The following is a 22,646-nucleotide window of genomic DNA, read 5'->3' as shown; positions in this document are numbered from 1 at the left end:
GGAATCTTCATTATTATTTGAGTACTGGATTGTTTATCTGCTCTGTTAAAATGGTTTTATTGTGAAAGCAGTTACTTTTCCACAATCTGCTTTTATGGATTTCAGCAGGTGACCTCAGACAGAGACAAATTCTTCAGGTGTTTGCAGGGAGGCCAGGCATGTTGGCTTGCTGTCCAATATGCTAGGCTAGCCACAAGTCTGAATCAATAGGAATCATTCCTAGCTTTTATTTTTCATTTTCATTTTTATAATGGAAATCTGTTTGTGCACAAGGTTGATCAAAAGTACGTTTATCTAAAAAAAAAATAAATCTTATTTCCAAATACCCTGATTCTTCTTTCTCGTGGTTTTATTCAATACCTGACTTTTTAATTTCTTCTGATTTAATTTCTTCTGACTACCCAAACAGCAACTGCAACCAGGCAGATCACCCCCAAATTCAGCAGGAATCAAACAAATCACAGAATGTAACCCATTTGTCCATGGAGGACTTTCCTAAATCTAGCATACAGAGATTATCCTATGAGGTGCAACCCTTGCAAGCATTTAAAAATAAATTATCTGATTGCAATTCATTGATTTGCTGAAATTGCAACCTCTAAGCCAGATGTGACACCTCTTTTTGCTTTGAATTCTCCCCCTTCTCCTTGTACACATATAAGCTGATTTCCAACTGATTTCTTAAAAATCCACAACCTTAGTAGAGTCCCTTCCCACTTGCACCGCTGAAACAGCCTGAGAGACACTGATTTTCCCAACTGTTCGTGCATCCACTTCAAATACCTGTTTTCTCAGGATGTTATTGCTACAATTCTCCCATAAACCCTGGCAGTCCAAATAAAAAAGGTGACTCAGATACACAGAAGCACCAAGGTATAGATGAGCTCCTAACCCAGATATTTTCAAGTATGACTAAACAGCCCAAGCTGCAGCAAGAAAGCTTTGGCAGTTTTCAGCTCCCTTGGAAAGGAAACATCCACTTACCATTAAATTAAATAGAAATAAAGAAATTAAAAACACTTTTGGAAAGATTAGGCACCAAGTGTCTTTGCTAACATTGTCTTCCACTTCCCACTTACATTATGTTAATACAGCCAGTTAATTTATAGCTCCATATTGAAGATGTGACACAACTTGTTCCAATCAAATTAATTTCCTTGGACATTTTTCCTCATGTCAAACAGAATTTACAAATTTTGGCATTTGTTCAGAGGCAGTGGAAAATGCATAATCCCATTGTTATAGGACAAAGACAAGAACATCTGTAGTTGTCATGACTAGATCATATTTGAATTCAATAGTGGGGAAAGCTGCTGCCTCAGAGAGGAAATCCACAGCTTCCAGCAGACCAGGTTATTCACAGCTCCATCCAGCTTGCTTCTGAACACTTCCAGGGAGGAAGTGTTCAGAAGCAGGTTGGATCCACAGTCTTTCTGGGCAACCTGTTTCAGTGTCTCAGCACCCTTACAGTAAAGAATTTTTTCCTAATATCTAATCTAAACCCACGCTCCTTCAGTTAAAGGTCATTCTCCCTTGCTCTATCACTACATGTCCTTGTAAAAGTCCCTCTTCAGCCTTCCTGCAAGGCCTCTTTATGTCCTGGAAGGCTGCTCTGCATTCTTCCCTGGAGTTTTCTCTTCTCCAGGCTGCACAGCCCCAGCCCTCTCAGCCTGTCAAATGTGAAACACCCCTGGAGTACACTTTGCATTCACTCCTAGCCTCAGGCACACGTGTTGTCCACACTGCAGTCAAACACACACCTCCAATCGAGCATCTAAATCCAGCGTGTTACAAAACCAACTTGAACAAATACCAGGCAGTATGTATGAGTTAAATAATCCTTTTTTTTTCTCAATGTAGGACTAAAATTAAAAAATAACTAAATCTCTCTTAACTGCCAACCCACTGAAACCCTTACGCTGTGAACTGTAATACACAGTAAGTCCATTCCAGGCCTTTGCTCATCACTTTTCCCACCTGAGGAGCATTTTCTTCTCCAAACCCTGTGAAGTGCCCTTTAGTCAAAGAAGGAGTTGAAGCATTAACTGAAATGAGATGGAAGATTTCAGCACAGCAGTTCCCTACCCAGTGTGATGCTGCTGACTGCCTTTGACTGTGAGAAATGGAACAAAACCAGCAGGCACCAGTCAGGACTGGCATGTGAACATAAGAAAACCTTGTTACAGTTATAACTTACATATCAATTTTAAACCACAATGCTTACTGAAAGAACTAATTGTCTTCTATGAGGAGCTTTGTTTTATTTGTATTGTTTGCTGCACCTTCATCTTTTGCATTGTATAAAAGAAAGTGTAGAAGATCTTAAAATATAGATGCCCAGGCCTATGTTTCAGCAATATTTTCCTTTTCAAAGTTTGTCTTAATTAATAGAGCATACCCATAATCTGCACAGAACTGTGTATTCCTGACTCTTTGAGACTCAAGACCTACTTTTCCCCAAAAGAGTATGTTTGTAACACCTCTCCAAGGAGTATTCATCTGTTCTATACAATAGAAGCTTTTACAAAGCTGATGATAGAAAGTTATATCTAAGAATCTTCCATTTTGGAAAATTGCTATTACATAAAATCTGAGCTGATGTTTTTCTGCAGGTGCACTACCTCTGCAGATACTTAAGACTGTGCATAAAAAGACTGCTTACTTGCCAAGTGGCAAAGAAATTCCATGCAATATTCAGGTGTTTAAATTTTTCTCCCAACCACTAGCTCACCTCCACCTAGGCATCTACAGCATTTATCGCTGCCCAAGGTTCTTGCCTTTGGGTATGATGGTAGAAAGAAAACAAATTCTGGAGACACAATCTGACTTTTACAAAGGTTTCTGAGAGCTTCAGCACAACTTTAACACTTCCTCCAGGAAGTGGTATAGTCAGTGAAATGTAGAGGTGTAAAACACACATGGAAGATTTCTGCTCTCAGTTATATCAACCACTTAACTTTCAGAGATACAAAAATTCAAGGGGAAGGTCAAAGCCAAGGGCAAGATTCCATACCTTTTACATAGGCCATCTTAGAATAATTCTTGACAAATAGCAGGTGCTGGAAAATTACTATTTCTGTTTGAAACCACTCAATGTACAACAGCACATACTCTGATTGCGACTCTAGGGATGGCAAATTATGTTTTCAAATTGTTTGCTTTTTTCTCCCTAGACTGGTCTCTACTGTCGGATAATGTGCAGGGACCACATTACTCTTCTCATTCTCACCATTTACACAGTCCCTCAAAAACAACCACTTGGGTGCATACAGCCATGAAGCAAAGAGCAGTGGGAAATGAGGTCTTCAGGGGCAGTAAAGCTTCCTAAAGCCCTGCATGTGATCGTCAGAGGTGGGAGGTGAAATTGTATGGTTACAAGGTAAGTGGTGGGGAACACACAGCTCTACATAATGATGCTTCTGTAGCACTTACCTGTGTCTCTGTGCTGCTCAGGTATTTCTACCATTTCTCCATCATGGGGAATACATCAGTTAGTAGAGTTACTCCTCCTTCTTGACCAAAAAAAAAAAATAATTGGGATGTGTCTGACTGCCTTCTGTGAGCACATGGGTGCTTTATTGATCAGTCTAAGCACTTGAGTATGGAGGAAATAAAGCAACCAGTGTCTCCTTTTTGCTAGATGCATATAGGAGCCTGCACACACAGTATTGGCCATCTAATAGTTGGTTTCTATTTCTGTCCATTTGCTTTCCAGGGAGCCTGAATCCCTCTCATATTTGTGGTATGTGCTGGCTATCGTCTTCTTGAGACTCTTTTCTGTACCAGCATTTTTTACCACTGCCCTGACATATTTTAGAACAACAGCAAATTGTTTAATTGCCTATTCCCAGCACAGGGACAAAAAACGCTGGTGTACATTGAGGGGTCCTTTTTTTTCATTTGTACAGAGAATATCAGATAACAGTGCTTTCACCTTGCCCTTGGACAGAATAAGGTTATGTAAATATTTAGCACTGAAAAATAAACAGCGATGTCAAATTAACAAATTGTTGTACTATGGTGGCACTGGAAGTAGCCCAAGTTCCATCTAGTTGTCTGCAGAATCAGCAGGGAAAACAGGGCTATCCAGACAACAGCCTGGGGAATCTACAGTGTCAACTACATAAGACAATCTAAAGCATTAGTTGGACAGTGTGATACTAAAGCTGTTTTTCCAAGAGTCTTTTGTCCTTACTCGCTGTTTTGGTGGGTCCAGTTTGAGAATTACAAATAGAGCAGGGTGGAGGCAAAAGGGAATAATCCAAGTGTCAGGGAGTCTTTACTGTGAATAAAAAAAGGAAAAAAAAAAAAAAGAGAGACTTCAAAGCAGAAACCAGTTACTAGAGCTGGAACCACAGCTATTAGGAGAACTATTATAAGTCTGTCAAGTAGCAATTAGACTACTTTGCAAGAATATTAAGAGCAGTATCTTCACTTTGGAGAAGGATTTGAAAAGGAGGAAAATAGAGAAACCTTTTAGTTTATGGAGTACTCTCTACTGCATTTCAGTTACTTATTTCCTGTTTATTTTCCACTTGAAAAATCACATCCCAGAAACATAATGTAATTTTTAAAAACTTGCATTTATGACCATTCCATTTAAAATGTTTTGTTGAAAAAAACACAAAAAACAAATGGAATGCTGTAAACAGATTTAAGTCAGCCACAAAAAACATTCTGACAGATGTTAGCATCTGTGAACATGGATCTTTCAAGACAGTCCTTTCCAATCTGGGCTCTTTTCAAATAAGAATACCTCCAGAGGTTTTTATGTTGTTGCTGTTGTTGTTGATTTCAATATGCTTTATAAAACTTAAGGTATGTTTTCCATACCAGAGGGACAACTTTCCAGTGTATTAATCCATCTCCTTGGAATGCTAGTTGCAGCATCTGACACTCCATTTTAGTTATGCATGTTGCCAGACAGGTTAACCCATTGACTAGATTTGTGTTAAGATAAACAGCAAAGATCACTGGATGAAGAAAAGGGGGGGAGGAAATCCAACTAAGAAATTAATTAGTTCTACAGGATTATCACTTGCCAATAAAACTGTTTTACAAAGAATTACATATGAACGGACTACTTGGAAACTTGCAACAACTTGCTAGACCACAATGAATTACAGCAACCGACTATCATGTTTCTTTGGGCCTGCTCAGAAAGAGAAATGTGATTTTCCTCACTTCTATTTCTTCCAGCCACTCAAACAAATTCTCATCTCTTCTAAATATTTTGCTCCCCAAGGGTCCTGCTTGCATGGTGGCAGACCTTTCCACTGCTCTATGATCTGGCAAATGGAAAACAAAATAAAGAGTAAAACTGAAAGAACTACGGATGCAGATCACACTAATTTTTAAAGTAAATGTAAGGTCTTTCTTTTGTTCTTAGAATAGAAAGCTATAGCAGGCTTTGTTCAGGTAGGAAATAGGTCGAAACATGCCGAGAGAAGTGTATGGAAAATTTGTCTAGTCACCCACAGATATTAAAGTGTGGATTCACAGCTATAGCTAACATTGTTTTCTACCAGCAGTGGTTAGTTCTTCCTTCACGACAACACCCTTTTCTGTCCAGCCTCCTCACACAAATCCTCCGAGTGCTCTGACCAGTTTAACTGCTTAATAGTCCTAAAAGTGCATCTATTTTAGTTACACTGACAACCACACACCCAGCCCTGTCCTTTAAGGCACAAAACTGACCAGCTCTATTTTTTACTAAACTCACGTGGCCTGCTCAAAACAAACAGATACTGGCAGGAGCAAAATCCAAATTATACACTGCTTTATCCCAGGAACACAAAGTACAAGGCCGGCTCAGTGAGTCAGACACCTCTGAGCCAGTGAGCTCCTCAGGTTGACAGCAGTCTCTTTGGGATCCTCATACTTGTAAGCCAGGACATTTTCAGAAAAGAATCAAAACAATTGGCTTTAGACAAACATGTGTTGTGTCATTAACAAAAGTATCTCTCTGCCATCAGAGGGGAAAAGGCAGTAAAAAGTATGCCAGGAATGCTGGAAATGGGCAGACAGTCTCAGCGAGTCATATTTTCTTCAGGTTTTTTTTTTTTCCCCAAGAAACTCCTTCAGCATGAAAAGTCCATTTGCAAGAGCAGTTAGTTACGGGGAAAAAGGCAAATATTTCAACAATAATACAGGGAATGTGGATCCAATTTATGCACAACAGAAGCCGGAGAACTCCTCAGTCTCTGCAAAGATTTCTCAGCATCCTTGGAAAATGCTTTGAATACTTCAGCTGAGCCAACTTCAACCCTTCAAACATATCCCTTTGTCTATCAGTAAAAGCCCGTATTCCACACATGTGTATTTATGAAAAATAAATGCTAAATGCACATAGGCAGCCCTGTAGTTTCTATGTTTCACAAGTGTTAGTTTTAATCAATTAAATTAATCCATTTCCTTACAATCAAAATAGAGGTTTCTCCCACAATTTGCTACTCTCTTACTAGAAATTGGATGCCTTGAACCAAATCCATTACTTCCCTTACTCCATGTTTAATTTCATGCTTCTTTTCAGCTTATTGTGGTGGTTTTTATGCTTCCCTGTGACAACAGCATCTAGGTTATTATGGAGTGCTACAAAAGAAGATAAGCAATAGAACAGCCTCTTTAAAATACGAATCAATTAGGTATTAATCTAGCTTGATATCTATTTAGAAATTTTTGTCTATGAAACAATGAATAACTCATCTTGCCTCATAAAATACAAGCCTTGTTTTCCTGGCAGTTTTACTTCACAGAAAGAAATTTAAAAAGGAAAAAGTAAGGTTTTTTAGTTACAAAAGAATAAGCCATCAGTTGGTTCAAAGGACTGCCAGAGGGCGTTGGACCCTTTTGCTCACTATCAGGTGATAGACACAGACATTTTTGGTAGAGGAGAAGTCTCATGTGGATGTTTATCAGCCATGGAAAGAGCAGCTGATAAAGCAGCAAGAGGTGTTTTTCATTCCTCAGTCTGTAAAAGAACAGACTCCTGGTCGTTCTCCTCTTTGCAATTCGGGGTTTTTTTTGATTCAGGATCCAAAACACAGTCTGATAGCTGTGAACAATAACAAACAAGATGTTTTCTGAGCTGAGACTTCTATGAAATTTGAGGAACTTTCAAGAGACCGGTTTAACAACTGCACATGAGAATACCCAGCTAGAGCATGTATGCAGAAGCAACAAGATATCATTTTTTATTTTATTTCTATTTCATGTTTGACATAAGAAGTGCAATCTGAGATTTCTGTTTTCTTTCACCCCATTCCTGTGAAGGGTGTGGGCTCAGGCAGGTTAACTACCTCAAACGGTGAGACTGCAAGTTGAGTGTACTTTTGGTTAAGAGTTGGAAATGAAAAAATCAGGTTGAATGGCTGTCAGGTGCCCTGACATTTGATCAATGGTAGCCCTCTAGAAGAAAATCTACACTGAGGAGTACTGTCCTCAAAGCCACATATTGATGTGGGCTGATAAAATACTTCTCCTCTTATTTTTTAAAAAAATATATATATTTTATTAAGAATTAATTAAATACAAAGCAATGAGTCCAGACAACAAGATGTATCAATAACTTTTTAAAATATAATGTTCAATGTAACTATTACATGTAAAAGAGCTCCTAAAAATGTCGGGGACAAGACTATTGATAATTACTTTCCTGTGAGGGATGACCGAGGTAGTATTTTAGGAAAGAATAATCTTCCTAAGCTCCTTCTGGAGGAATTTTATTGATCAATGAGTGCTGTAAATTACCCAGAGGCTTACAAGGTAGCAAGAATTGAGAGGATTCTAGCATTTCAAAAGCTCAAGAAGAAGGACCATTGAAGACACCACTATCCACCTGCAGGGTGGCTTAGAGGAACTCAAATTATTCAAAACTTTGAAGAAACCTTTCAAAGCCTATTGCAAATTACATCTGGAGAGCTCTCAACAGGACCTGTTAAACCAATTGCACATCTCCATTCAAGTCCCAAACTCTGCAGGAAGAAATGTTTGCTTATGCCCTGAAAGGCTGAACTCAGAACCTTAATACAACTATAACTCACTTTATATATAACTCACTTTAATGATCTTCCTGAATGAAAAAAAAAAAAATCTGATACATCTTACCTTTCAATATTTTAAACCAGCATGAACCAAAAATTAGTGCAAAACCAAAGGAAGAAAATGCAATAACAGACACAGCTATCTCAGACCCAGGGTTGCTGAGAAAGACTGAAATCAGTCTTTGGTCTCAAACTTTGAGAATCACAAAAGAAGAAGGAAAGATATTCAATGGTTCAATATTGGTCAAAAAAACCCAACTGTTTGCCATATCTTTTGTATTTAAGAAAGCAAGGTTCAATTCTTGATTCCCTCCACTGTAAACAGAACAGTGTTAGGATGCAAAGACTAAAACATGAAGAGGCTAAAACAACTGGTTGAAAGCTGTGTGTTCCATGAGGTTTGTGTGTAATGTTTCTGCACTGCTGGTTATGTTTTGACACCACAACACTTTTTACCGCAGAGGAATCTGAACTGCTGTGGCCTCCAGATTTCCAGAAGTCAACAGGATCTTTTTCCAGTGACTTCACAATGGAAGTATACACCTATATGTTCCTCTAATAGCATCTGTGCAAAATCCTCATTATAGAAAATTAATTTCTGTGTCTATGTATTTCTTTTTTCTTTCAAAAGACTATTGCACGAGCATAACTTACTAGCAGAACATACCAGAGACTGAAATAGGCAAATGGGATGTAACAACAATTCTGTGAAACTCAATGAACAGTATATGATGTTCTCAATTAACTTCTCCTTAATTCATTTTCAATCTTCCTGTCATCTGTTGATGACATAAACTATAGACAGACCCTTCCCTGCTCTGGGCAGGACTACTTCTGTGTCACACTATGCCTATTAAAGAACCACACCACGCCCATCAACTCAGCCTTCCTTGCTGAGTGTGCTTATTCCCCATGAGCTGACAACCAAGAATGACATTTCTGAACTCACTCCTCTTTAGTTTCTCATCTATCACAGCCTCAATAAAAAAGTTCCCATGCATCTTATTACTCACCTAACGTTTGGTGGATCGGAATTCGTGACTGGTGCTGCACAAAGAGGCTTGCTTCCTTGAGTGTGGCTTCTGTACCCTTCTCTTGCAGGCAAACAGTACACCCTTTGGATAACCACTTGTACCTGCACTTCTCTCCATCCCACTGCTCCCTGGCTTTCCACCATTTCAAGCAGAGAATCATTAACAGCACTCAGTGCTAAGGGATTCTGATTTGAATCACCGTTGTTATGGGTTTGTGGAGCACAAGGAACCTGGTGAAGGAAAACCCATTAAGAGAAACATTCCAGAGAACCTTGAAATTATGTAGAGCTAGAGCGAAAAATGCCATCATGAAAAACTCAAGCTGCAAGTGCAAAGTCAGTTTTGAAATACTTACTGCTGCTAAAGTAACTTACAGACTAGTGCCCAGTTATTTGTTGTGTATTTTCAATAAACACTCAAGAGAGTTGCACACATGGTGTGCTCCCATATTTAACTGGTGCTCTGGACTCAGTTAACTCAACCTCTGAGAGATGAAGTTGACACCAGCAGGAAAACAGAACTGATATTAGCCCTTATGATTCTTCCCCTTGAATGGAGTTTTATTTTGGTGTTCTGTTCCTTCCTCTTCTTAAAAAAAAAAGTGTAAAATTCATCTTGAATGCTTTCAGACTTTTAAAGAAAGATGGAAATGAACAGGTGTCTAGTTTTATAGACTAGTAAGCTAGTCCTCAAACTTCCACGTTTCAATGGAAAATATTTCAGTGTTAAAGATTTAGATTATTAACAAAAAATATAAATTTTTTAAGCCAAAACTTTATTTTTCCACTACTTTCAAAACATATTTTATTAATAAAACCTTCCAAACTTGCAAAATAAATTTCATGAATACTACAGTTTGCCTTAATCTAAATGAGAAATGTAATTTACCTTAATTTTAACATAAATATCTCTCGATAAAGACTGTATGCAAGCATAGACTAACATGGTCTATACATATAGGTTCCTTTGCAGCATGAGCCAAATTTCTGTTTTCATAATGAAACCTGTTTTTATAAAAAGCTGTGTGCGAAGAAAGGTTTTCAGAGCATCACCGACTGTGCCATAAGTATTATGCACCAATAAAGAAGGAGAATTTGCAGTATTTACAAGAAAATTGTGGTACGACACTGCTCTTTGTCTACAAAGTGGTTGCAGTAAAACTTGTCTACCGAGTTTTAAATGAAGTGGTTTGTTTGTTAGGAGCCATGAGGGGAACAAGTAAATTGTTCTGGTTTTCAAATACCACCGTAGAAGCTTTTTACAAGTTAGAGTTGAAGCAAGAAATTCAATTAGGATTTGATTTATGTAACTTTTAAATTCCCAGGCCTATAATGGGAATTATATATAAAGCAAACACAAAATGTTGACACTCATGGTTCTTCAAACTCGAAGGGCCAAACTTGTCAAATATTAAGAATCATTTAGGTAGCCAATATAAAGCTTTTACAAGAGCCTTACTTTCAGAAAGTGCTGGCACACACTGTGAAGAAAACAAATCTCTTAAAATACCTCGGCTTGTACGACCACAGCTACAGAAATGCAGAGTCAGTAGTCATTTTAATACAAATAAAGTCAAAGTAGGAAAACAAACTGAAGGGGTGGAAATGGGGGGTGATGTTATCAATTGATGCTTTAAAGAAAGGATAGGATCGATAAGCAAATGAGTTAAGACATAGGAATAGTTAAAAGGAATATTTATTTTAAATAGCATCTTGAGTGAGTTAGAAGAAAACAGCTATTTTTTAGCTATTCAGCTATAAAGAACAAGAGAAAAATCAATGAAAAACTAAGTTATAATTACTATTTAGCACAGTAGTGAGATTTCAGCAAAATAACCTCACAGCAGTTCAGCATTTGGATGGACCAAAAGCCTCTACTAAGAAAATATTATTAAAGTAAACGCTGCATATTATTCAGCCTTGACTAAATGAAAGGGGCAACCAAACAGGTCAGTAATTTAGAATTTTTGTTTTTCTTACGACTTCCAAACATCTGCTCACCAACTTCTTACCAAGTGCTTATTTGTGAACCAAATGGACTATACCTGATTATCTGAAGACTCCTGGTGTAACTTATCATCAAGGTCATCAAGTCTGAAGGTCTGCGCCAAAGATATAATATTCTTCCTGATAGGCGTCTTTGTAAGACCATATGTCTTCTCTCTGGCTTCTGAATGTTCACCAAGTAGCACCTTCTGGCTAAAGTAGGTGTTCATGATAACAGGAACATCTGCATTTTGGAGAAGCAATTTTTGCCTAGAAAAAAAACAGTTTAAGTGGCATCAAATCCATTACAAGTTAAATTACTGACAAGCACTATTTTAAAATGTGTTTTGCATTGCATTTCTGTCCCCCTTTTTCTACAGTTACCACTAAAACACTGCAGAGGTGTGGTGTTATCCAATTTGCAAATTACCCACACCACAGACAGAGTCGACTTGGATCAGCCGTCCTTAGCTCAGGCATAGCCCTGGGCGATTGGAGACCCACTGCATCCAGAGACAAGTTACACCTGGAAGCCAGCTGAGCTGCCAAGCCCCATGAGCCCCATCTGGCTTCACACAAGTGCTACTTGGTGTCTCCGTGTTGTCAGCACAGACCCGAGAGCACCAGGACCTTCTTAAACCTGCTCCGTGTTACTTCAGACCACTGATCCACTGGACCCAGCCTGACCCTTGCAGGACATTCCCCTCTGGTGAGTGCTTCCCACCAACCCAAATCCATTCTCATACCGCTGGCAGCAAGCTGCTCCTTCCCCCTCTATTTTTCTAAAAGCAAAATCCTACGTTTTTCTTACAATATGTTGTATATTATCTTGACTGTGTGTTTGTCACTGTCATAAATGTGCTCTCCTAGATCTAGTTTTGGCTTCTAGTGCCAATACAAATTCCCTAACAGCTCCACAAGCAGCAATTTCTTACCCACCAGGTTAAGAGAGTGTTTGCATAATCTCTAAACACACAATAATTTCATGCCAAAGCATGTACTGATGTTGGGTTTTTCTTATGCTGGTATTACAATCACACATTTAGAAGTACACTTATTATACTCACAGGACACACATCTAATGAAGTCAGCTAAAAAAACCAACCAGTAATCTCATTTCCTACAGACCATCAGAACAGACCAAAATCCACTTGGTGACTTTACCACAGTCTGTATTTTTCTTCTATTAGATTTTTATCACCAAGGCATCAAACAACGCCTCCTGCCCCGGCAGCAAAGCTGTGCTGACCTGAATTCACAACTTCAGTCTCTAGACTGCTCAGCAGTTATATTATGGAGATGAAGCAAGTTTCCACATCTGTGACATTGTTTCTCAAAATATAACCATACAGAGTTAAAAAGCAAAATGAAGCAATGAAACACTCAAATATACTTATTTCTGATCTCAGTCCATACAAGGTCTTCACCATGGTCTGTTTTACAACAGGCTCCTTCACTCTTTAGAGACTGGATAGCTAAAGGGAGATTGATGTATTCATATTTTCAAAGGCATATGAAGAGATGCAGCAAGCTTTAAATATAATCTCTGTTATTTTATAATTAGGAAAATGAAACAACAGCCAGATGATCTCTGCCTTCTGAAAAAAGGATACATTTAAATATAAATTATGAACAAGATGAGTTGCTTCTACTGTGAACACTCACAGAAATTATTATTTGAAACAGAAAATTCATGAAAAGTTACAGCATGAAACTAAGGCCTGAACTTCCCCACAAAGAAGCCTTATTGCCATCTGTGAGCTCCCCAGATTTAGGGGAGTAGCAATTCATCTCTAAGGGACACCTAGTCCCTTGACTTCAGATGCATTTGCTAGCAAATCTCCCAGTTTGGAGCATGAAAATAGCTCGCAAGGCTGCCAAACTGGCATTGCCCGATAACTTTCTGCATTATAGGATTAAAACTGAGGAATTAGATTGGTCAGCAAGCTGAGACTCTCTGATTTTACGAGATTTTTCAACTGTTCCTTACCCACTTTTTTCTAGAGAAAGAAAAGTATATAAATTTACTACAGATCTCGGAACAGTTTGGGCTGTCTTTATAGGCAGATGTGTAATGAAAATTTTAGCACCTTCTTTCTTGAGATGTCTGTGTTCAGATCCAAAGTAAACAGGAAATCTTTCTGAACACGAGACCATTACGTCACCAATGTCAGAAGAATGTTTGCTTGATCTAAAACATCTCATTCTCTAAAAAAAACCACTGACGTTAGCAGCAAATCATTTGCAGAAACTTTGAGGTTTATGGTTTTATTTTTATTTTCCTGAGCAGGCATGTGATCAGGTTTTTTTGTTTTTTTTTAAAGACAGGTAGGTTTTACTGGTACCAACCCAAATGACGTGTACCTTGGTTTTGCTGTGCTTATGCATTCCATGTCTCGAGTACCTTTATAATCACCAAGAGCTTTCCCGGTGAAGTACTCATTATTTCATCATAGCTTTACATGGGTAGCGCATGAACTACTGGCTACTTGATATATATATATACATATGCTTTCAGGAGAAGCCTCTCACTTCTTAAATGCCATTTGTTCACTAAAAACACTCACTCTCCTGAAGAAATAATTTGTTTTAGACCTGCACAGATGTGCACAGACTTAACAGTAATTTTTCAGCTACATCAGAGGAATATTCACATACATCTACTTAAATCTTCCCTACTTCTTAATGGACAGATACCTCATGATGAAAAGAACCAGGAACAAATAGAAATTAATCCCCCAAAAAATGAAAGAAATAAGAAAAAAGTGTGTAATAAGCTCACTATTTTGTGTACAGGCAGATGGATAAGTGGAAACATTTTATACCTATATGTACATATATGAAACAGAAAATTATTTATATTTTGCATACAATATATAGAATAATTGTATTGTTTATTTACATTATTACCAAGTTTTATATATTTTTATTCTTCAATATGAGAATTATTAAAATAGTATCATTTAATTGAATGAAAATTATTTTCCCAGAAATTCTTTCTAGTACTGCTCAGCAAAAGCAAGCTCTGTGGAATGGGAACTTTGACTGTCATCACGGCAGAAATTTCTGCATTGCCACTGCATATTGTTCATACAGTTCTTTGCAACAAAGGCAATCATGTTAGAGACACATGTATACCTTAAATTCTTTTTATCAGTTTGAAAGGTGCAGACCAGGGCAAAGAAAGACTATCATGCTGGAAGAGTTGAGAAAAGAAAAATCACTTCCCCAAGCAATCCCCACATGTGCTGCCCCTGTGCCTGAACACACCATAACTGATCACCTCAACTTTAAGCATCTGTTCCAGCTGCAGATTCTCTACACCCAAAAGAAGCCTTATTCTAGAATACAGAATACACGGCAGCATCCTCTTACACACAAAGTGTTAAATGGGCATTGCAAGTCTTCTGTGGCCTCTCTTATATTGCCTCTTTTCTATCTGCTTCATAATAGTTTAAAAAGCTAGTTTTCAAAGAATGAAAGACATCATCTCATTCAGCTAATCCAAACACAATGGAAAAAATTAAAGCTCAGTACAGATCATAAAGCCCTCTGAAACAATCCCCCTGTCCTCTCTAATTTTTTCTTGTTCAGCAAAGTATTATTTAAAAGTTGAATTGACTTCCTTAATAACTGCCTTTAGACCTTTGTAATGACCTGAAGTAGAGACTGGGAACTTTTTATACTACAGGGCATTTTTTTTCCCGGTATGTAGACAATCAGCAATTGCCGTAACTGGTCACATGCTAAAGGAATATGAGGCAATACTGTTTTTTTTTTTTCTTTTCCAGCAGCAGCTTGCTTTTCTGTCCAAGAACGTAGCTTGCTTTTTCTCTTCCTCCCTCCTATGATGGAAGCTATCTGGCCAAGTAGGCAGCAGACGTTCTTGCCCACTTCTGCGTTAATTGTGGTCTGTCTCCATCCGAGATGCGAAACGCAGCAGAACGTACAGCATGGCACTGGGTAAAGGAGCTGACATTTACATTTGAGGCAGGGTCCTAATCCTGGGGCCAAACAATCAGCAGGTTCGCACTGTGGTCTGCCCTGCACAGCCCATCCACAGCCAGCGAGGAGTTGTGACTCCACAGCAGCAGCGAGCTCACAAACCACACGCTTCCGCTCAGTTCTGCTGACATCAAACGGTAGTGCTGGTTCATGAACTCGAGAAGACTCTGGATCACTTCAAATTAGAGAACATATTTTCTTGTTCACTCTCCCTGGGTATTTTACTGGGCTTTTGTTTTTTTGCTGTTTTTTTTCTTTTCTTTTACAAAGTGTACAATGCCTAGAGTGTTTTTATGAAGAGTACACTGCATCAAATGAACACCCTTACAACATACACTGTAATAATGAAACAGGCTATTCTCAAGCCTCAGAACAATGATTTCTGCATAACGCAGGTTTAACTTCCATCAACTAGCACAGCAGTAATACATGCAGAACAAGAGCATGCCAGAGCCTTACGCTGTTGCCCAGAAGTATGAGGAATCATTTCCCTTAGGAACAACATATAGGGCCCATCCCTGACTTCCTAGGAATCACTTGTTTCATCCAATATAGAGGAAGTTGCTCATGCTGCCTCTCGCTTAGGGTTGCATGGCACTTGCAATGCTTTTCTGTGAAATGTCCAAGAAATGCCTGAGCATTGAGCTAATGATAATAATTAAGAAACAAATCCTCCCTAAACCCCAAAAACCTTAAGTTCGGACAAATCTCAGCCCACCCATCACCCAAGGACAGTAACTATCTTCTCAGTATACATCCCAAATCAACAAGCCATTTGTGACAGACCTGCTTTCTGCCATGCCTAGAGATTGCCCAAACACAGAATTTTCATCCACGAGTGAGTAATCTCACGACTTGTGTGTGAGCCTCCATCAGCGTCACTTACTGCCGCTGCAACGCTGCATGGACACTGCAAGTCTGAGTTCACACTTTCACAGTGCAAAACTTCTTCCCATGCCCCGACATCAAAAACAAAAACCAAAAATCAGCTGGTATCTCTTTCTTCGAAATTATCTTATTCAAAGCAATGGATTATTGTAGTACAAGTTCCCAAAGCTGATTGTACCCTTTTCCCTATGGAAAAGCAGCACTAACCATCCAGATCAATGTCCAGAGTCACATCTGGCAAATATACAATTCTCAGCTGTGTCAGATTTCCAAAGAAATGTGGCTTCAACACTTCAGAATAGCAGGTCTGCAGAAGATGTAACAATAAAAAGCTAAAATTTCTGCTTTTAAAGTATGATGCATTTTATTTGTGAATAGAATAGTTAGATATTTGTTTTGTCCCCCTACTGGAAAAATATTTTGCCTGAGGACTCATTCCATGAATACAAGACACAAAGAAAAGAACATATAGCCGTTAAATATATAATTTGTTATAGCCCAGTCTGTTACAATTTGTCACTGAACCTCAAGTACAAAGCAAACTAAGAAAATCAGTAAAATGACATAAGTAATGAAAATAAATATTTTTTATTGCAGTGTAAGTCCTTTCTGTAAAATACTATTGTGCTTTTCAACAAAATTACTTGTAAACCTAAGAAATCACTCCAGGAAGAAATTACAGTGCACAAAGCCAACATTTTTATCACTATATCATTTTACTAATTTCAGAGTAATCATATAAACTAACCACTGGCTTGCCATAGTGCTGCCTTTTGAAATCTGACACCCTGTAGCATGAAAAAAAGTTGTATGGAAATGTTCACATTTAAGAAGAGCTCTGCTATAAAAAGCTTGTGGTTAACATTAAGCACTATTATACCACACACCCAGTGCTCTCACCTCTGCAGGGAGCTGCACTGTGCTAACTGAAGGGGATGTACAGCTCTTCTGAAGTAGGAAAGCACAGATGGATATCAAAGCAAATCTCCTCCACCTCCAGGAAATTACTGTAATACCAGGCTTTACCAAGACTGGAAAGCAGGGAAGTTTCTCAAAGCTCTCCAGCCACTTATTTTGGCTGTGAAGAAAGCACCTGAAATTGCTAGCATTCTGGACCCAAATTCATCATGATAAGGCTTAACCTTTGGCACCGCCAAAACATAAAATTCCACTCACAGGCTGTGATTACGTACAAACTGGCATGGGAATGATCACTTGAGCTTACTGGGGTAATATTCCTGAGAGAATTCACTAAAAATCTACTTCAACTGGGATGCCGAGACTTTTTTTAACACCTAAGTCAGATACAAAACACTTGGTATTAAAAAACCTGCACACAATGAAACATTAAATGGGAATGTTGCTTTAAAAACAGAACAAAAACATTTCCCCCCACAGTATGAGGGTGTTACAAGTAACTTGGGAGATATAAATATCATGGTTATCTTTTCATAATCAAGATGTTATGAAAGAATTCCAATCTGTGTGTTTACCCCATATATCAACTTGTGTCTGACTAGCTATGAGCTCATTATTCAGATGACTTCTTCCCTCTGTTCCCAGTGCTAAACTGCACGTAGGGTTTGAGGTGGCTGAGGGAGCCACCACAAAGTCCAGGGACATGCCAGAGGCATTCTGAAAGGCAGAAAAAAAAGGAAGCAAGCAAACTGCAAAGTGACATCATGTTAAAACTTGTGGTGAGTGCTAGAGAACAAAAATTACTGCCCTGGTGTGAGATCAGAAGCCCACCCACTCTAACTTAGAGCAGCAAACAGCAAATATTTGAAGACTACGAAAATAAATGCAAGCATCTAGTGAAAGTTCTTCAGAAACTCTCTGATAACTTCCAAAAACTTTCAGCTTAGGGACTTCCTAAGGCAGAAGTAATATCTCTGTATCTAACAGTCTTTAGTAGACTTTTCTTCCAGGAACTTATCTGCCTGTTTTTGACCACTTGTACATTGACGGCATCCATAACATCCTGCAGCATCCACCATGCTCTACAGTCTAATTACACACATCTGAGAAACCACTTCCTTTGATTTTTTCGATCTGTCACCTAGTGGTTACATTGCTGCCCCCCACTTCTTGTTTTTAAGAGGCAGTGAACAATCATCCTTCCTGACGGCACTTCCTAATACAGACCTTTATCACATCCTCTTCTAGCCACTGCTTTCTCAAGGTGAAGTGCCCTAGTCATCCTAGTCATTTCTCACGGGGAACCTGTTCCATACATCTCTTCTTGTTGCTCTTCTGATATTTTTCCACTTCTGCTACACATCTTTGGCTTGGAAGACTGAAATCCTCATGTAAAGATGCACCATGAGTTTCTACAGTGACATCAAGATGGTTTTGACTCCATTTCTAGTCAAGTCTTATTTTACCATGTATTCTTCTGATCATTAAATGAAGACTAAGCTGACATATTAATGAAGTTATTGAAACACTAAAAACACTTTCCTGGATACCAACCATCTAGAGTCCATCACTTCACACGTGCACTTCACATTTACCTACAATTTCCTAGTAGGAGAGCCTGAGTCCCTCCTCCAGCCCTAGTTCTAGAGCACTAAGAGTATGAAGACATTCCCCTGTCCACAAGACTGTGAGGATGACAGCACACAGTTGAAAAGAAGGGAAATGTGTTCTGTTGTACAGAAGGTGTCCAATTCTCTATTTTCTTCACTGGTACCATGGAGATTTGAGACAACAGGTTACACCAACAACTACTGGCAAACATGCAACACAGGTAAAGGTGCTGTGGATAAGTGAGGTGGCACAGAAACCTCTTTAGGCAAAGTCCTTTCTGCAGTAATCCACTCACATCAGAGAAGAGAGCAATGTTAGTGGCCAGAGTGGAAACTTCTTTACCGAAACATCCTGGCGTAGACATCGCCTAAGTGAAACCTTCTCTGCAAGGGAAGAAGTTCAGCACCTTGGCCTGCCACAGAAACACCGATTGTATGTGATAAACAAGATACCTTTCTTCTTTTTAGGTTAGAAAACAGCCCTCAACAGTGTGTGTACTTTGAAGTTATCACTCCCAAGAGTAACTTTCAGAGCTTCATTTTGCTTCTATGCAATACCACGTATCTTCTCCATTAAATCACCACAGGTGGATTCTGTGGCACAGCTCTCTCAGTGAAAACAAGGAAAAACATTCTGAGAAATAACATTTCAATTCAACATTCTCCTTAAAGTTATTTTTTTTCTTTTCTGAATCCAGAGCAAGCTTAGTACTCCTGTATTAGTTTAAAGATAGAATTGTACTGAACAAGCAAAAAATTCTAATTCTAATATTGAAATCTTAGATGGTCTGGAGATCACTGATAACTTGGCTTGTTTTATTTAACTGAATAGTTGCAATGACACTTAGCAACCAGATCACACCACATTTGGGGGAGTTTTCATACTGCATCACACTATTCTTATATGCCCAAATTTCTTTTTTAGATTCATGTAAGAGGGCTGGTGACTCAGCAGAGCAGAATCAATAATGCAATGAGATGGATGAACCCCTGGATTGTTTTTGTGTGATCCCATTAGACTTCAGCGTCTACACAGCTCCAGCATGTTCTAGGTTTACTTTTCCATTTCAAAGAATATTTATTTTTAGAAAGAAACAGTCTTTTCATGCTTCAGAGAGAAAAAAGTTAGAGGCATAGTGGAAAGATGAAAGCCCTTATTATTAAACTAAAAAAAAAAAAACAACCCAAATCAGAAAGCTCTGTCTCTATTCATTATATTTTAAATACTTCAACATCTACCAACCCAAAAAGCCAAGTTTCCCTATCACAATTCTATATGTTGCATAGTCCTATGAACACAACTCCATAAAACTAATCAATCAAAACTAATGATAAGCTAAGCTGAAAGAAGTGGGGAAACACCAGACATATCATTACAAAAATAAAACCTAAGAATAACTTTTTCAGAACAAGAAAGAGATCCGTATTTTTTAAGGGGATCTAAGAAAACAGAATTGCAACTCAAGTCATTGCTTGAAGCACTATCACAATAAAACCTCTACAATATTGATACACACACACCTGCAAAAAAAAAAAGACCATCAATAACTTGTGAAAACTGGCAAGAGTCCTCACAGCAATGTGACTTATTATCATACAAGGGACAGTTTTCTGACAAACCCCTTCAGTTAAAGCTCTCTGCAGAAGTAACCCACTTCCAAAGGAGAGGAGCATTTTGGAGCGCGGGTATCTCTCACTACTGCACTTCCCTCCCTTGCCAAAAAAGCAGAAACAAAGTCTTTGAAGTTGTGGGAAAACACCTGTGAAAATATACAGATTTTGGAGAAAACTGGTGTGAGAGACATAAGGTGGAAGGTGTGCCATCACAGACATCTTGGCCATGGCAAGAACCCTGACATTTAAAGTGAGAATGACATTCCAAGAACAATAGTGAAATTTGCCAGTCCAGAGAAATGTTTATGCAATAAAGGGTGAAACAACTCCACTACACACACATTTCCTAAGCAAACAACTATGAGTTAATCGAGGGCTTAAATATATCCCATAGTGTTTAACAAAGGATGCCATCCCTATTCTCAGGTTTGGAAGCGAGTTTTGGAAGCAGGGATTTTGCAGCCAGATTTGAAAACCTGAGAAATATTAACCTAAAGAAGGAATGCTGACTGACTTGTTATAAAAGAATCACCATGCATTTCACTTTTCTTTTCAATACTTTCCACTCTCTATATACCTTCACTAAAATAACAGCAAACAGTATCACTGTGCAAGATCCCAGGCTTTATGTGACATAGACAAGATCTGAATGGCCTCTGGTTTCAAGTCAAGTCATTGGCTATCACAGGCAAAACCTGGAGAGAAGTAAAAAAAAGGACAAAATTATCAAGTTCCAGCAAAATGACCTGCCTTTTCTCCCAATACAGCTGAAGCACTAGTGGTAAGAAACCATCTTCTACACTCCAAAAGAAACAAGTTTGTGCCAGCAGATAATGGTCCTCACATACAAGCTGAAATTCTTTATTTTTTCCCATTGTGGTGGCATGACTCTCCCTGATTGCTTATGCATTTATTTAATCTTTTATTTAAAAGAGTTTCCTCTTCTTGTTCATCCAGGCCAAGGGCCAGCTTCTCTTACATCTCCTTTCCCAAAGAGTGCATCCTCTGTGGTCCACAGCTGCCCTGCCACGCCCTTCCCTCACTGCTCCCCCTGATGCTGCTGCTCTGCTTCATACTCTCATTCATCTGCAATTCAAGATGGACCTAAATAAAAACGAACTTGTTCAACTGCATCACTAAGCAGGACATGGAAAAAAAAAATATATAAACACAATGATACTAGAGCAGTTTTGCTTTAAGTTCCACAAGTATATATATTTAGGATGTTGGATTTTGACATGTATTCATAGATCTGTTTTTAAAACAAAGGTACTTGTGTTCTTTACTCTCCTCTCTATCAGTTGGTTAAAAAAAAGAACCATACCTGAAGCCACTGTGAAACTGTCTAGTACAAATACTGTTGAAAGAGGAGTCTCTGGGCTGATTTCCTGTATGTAAATGTGCTCAGCTGAAAAAATGTCCAGGGCATGATTCCCAGACTACGGTACAGGAAAAAAGAGGAGTTCCCTGGCTCAGTTACCATCAGAAGGAAGACGCAGGGACTCAAGCAGGGAAAAGAGGCCAGCTCATGACTCTCATATGTGCGTGCACATACACACATGTGTATGTGTGTATGAAGAAGTGCAGGCACATGTGTGTGCTCTCCCTTCCCTGCCTTGCCTCTGCACTGGTGGGGTGGGAGAGCTGGCGCAACATCCCCTCAAGGGAACAAGCCCTTGAGAGATCTGATATGACATTTTTACATTCAACTGACTGCATGCAACATTCCTTTAAAAAAATATATTATCTGTTTGCTTGCTTGAAGCGTCACAAAGATAATATTCACGTCTGTGACCCTGACTGTCTGTGGTCAGGAGGCAGAGAGATTGTGCAGAGCGCGTTGCCTTCCAGCACCCCCGGGATGCCTGCCAGAGAACAGAGCTGCTGTCCCAGAGGAGAGGGTCAGATCCCCTGCTAACACTGTCAGCAGTCCCTCTGGTGACTACTGAGGAGGTGAATGGCACACACAGGGGACTTGGCTTGCACAGCCCCACATCTGTGTAACTGACGTACAGAGCAGAAACTCCACTGCCCTAAATCTGGGGAAAGAGTATTTTTTTTCTTTAGAGAACCTTATCCTCAGATCACTTGTCTTTCCATTTCTTCTTTATCATTGTTGACCTCCAAATTCCTACACCACCACCCTCTTTCAGCATCTACCAAAACATTCATATCTGTTTTCTACATTGTGGTTACATGTCCATGTGGGCTGAAAATCCTTTAAAGAATCTTATTTAAACACAGCTTCATCATTCAGATACTGTTTGGGCAATGAGCTATGCAGAGCCAAGCAGCATTACAGAATCTTATTTCAAATCCTGTTTCCACTACCGGAGCACTCATTTTAAAGTGAATCTAAATTACTGCCTTTCCCATAAAAACTTGCCTAAGTGCATTTTAAAATAAATGTTGCCAAGTGCAGAAATGTAACCTCTGCCCTTGGAAGTCCTTGAATTAAAGTTTGCTGAAGGCTGCCAGATTAATCCAGGGTAGAATCAGTCTGTGTTTGTTCAGCCCTTCTGCTTTCCCACCCAATGTGCACTCCTGGAG

At 38.9% G+C, this 22,646-nt stretch overlaps 1 protein-coding gene across 2 annotated transcripts in view; it reads right to left on the bottom strand.

The window, feature by feature from the left end:
- The window catches only part of SPIDR (scaffold protein involved in DNA repair), a 193,696-nt gene that overhangs the window by 56,841 nt on the left and 114,209 nt on the right, over positions 1-22,646 (bottom strand). For both annotated transcript variants that reach the window (XM_064385696.1, XM_064385705.1), the window contains 2 exons: positions 11,121-11,331; positions 9,056-9,306 (listed from right to left, as the gene is read on the bottom strand). In XM_064385696.1, coding sequence (XP_064241766.1) covers positions 9,056-9,306; positions 11,121-11,331 — 462 coding nt within the window. The remainder of the gene's footprint in view (positions 1-9,055; positions 9,307-11,120; positions 11,332-22,646) is intronic.

The sequence above is a fragment of the Passer domesticus genome, chromosome 1 (assembly GCF_036417665.1).
Source record: "Passer domesticus isolate bPasDom1 chromosome 1, bPasDom1.hap1, whole genome shotgun sequence".
Classification (NCBI taxonomy): domain Eukaryota; kingdom Metazoa; phylum Chordata; class Aves; order Passeriformes; family Passeridae; genus Passer; species Passer domesticus.
This window is presented reverse-complemented; position numbering and strand designations above follow the sequence as displayed.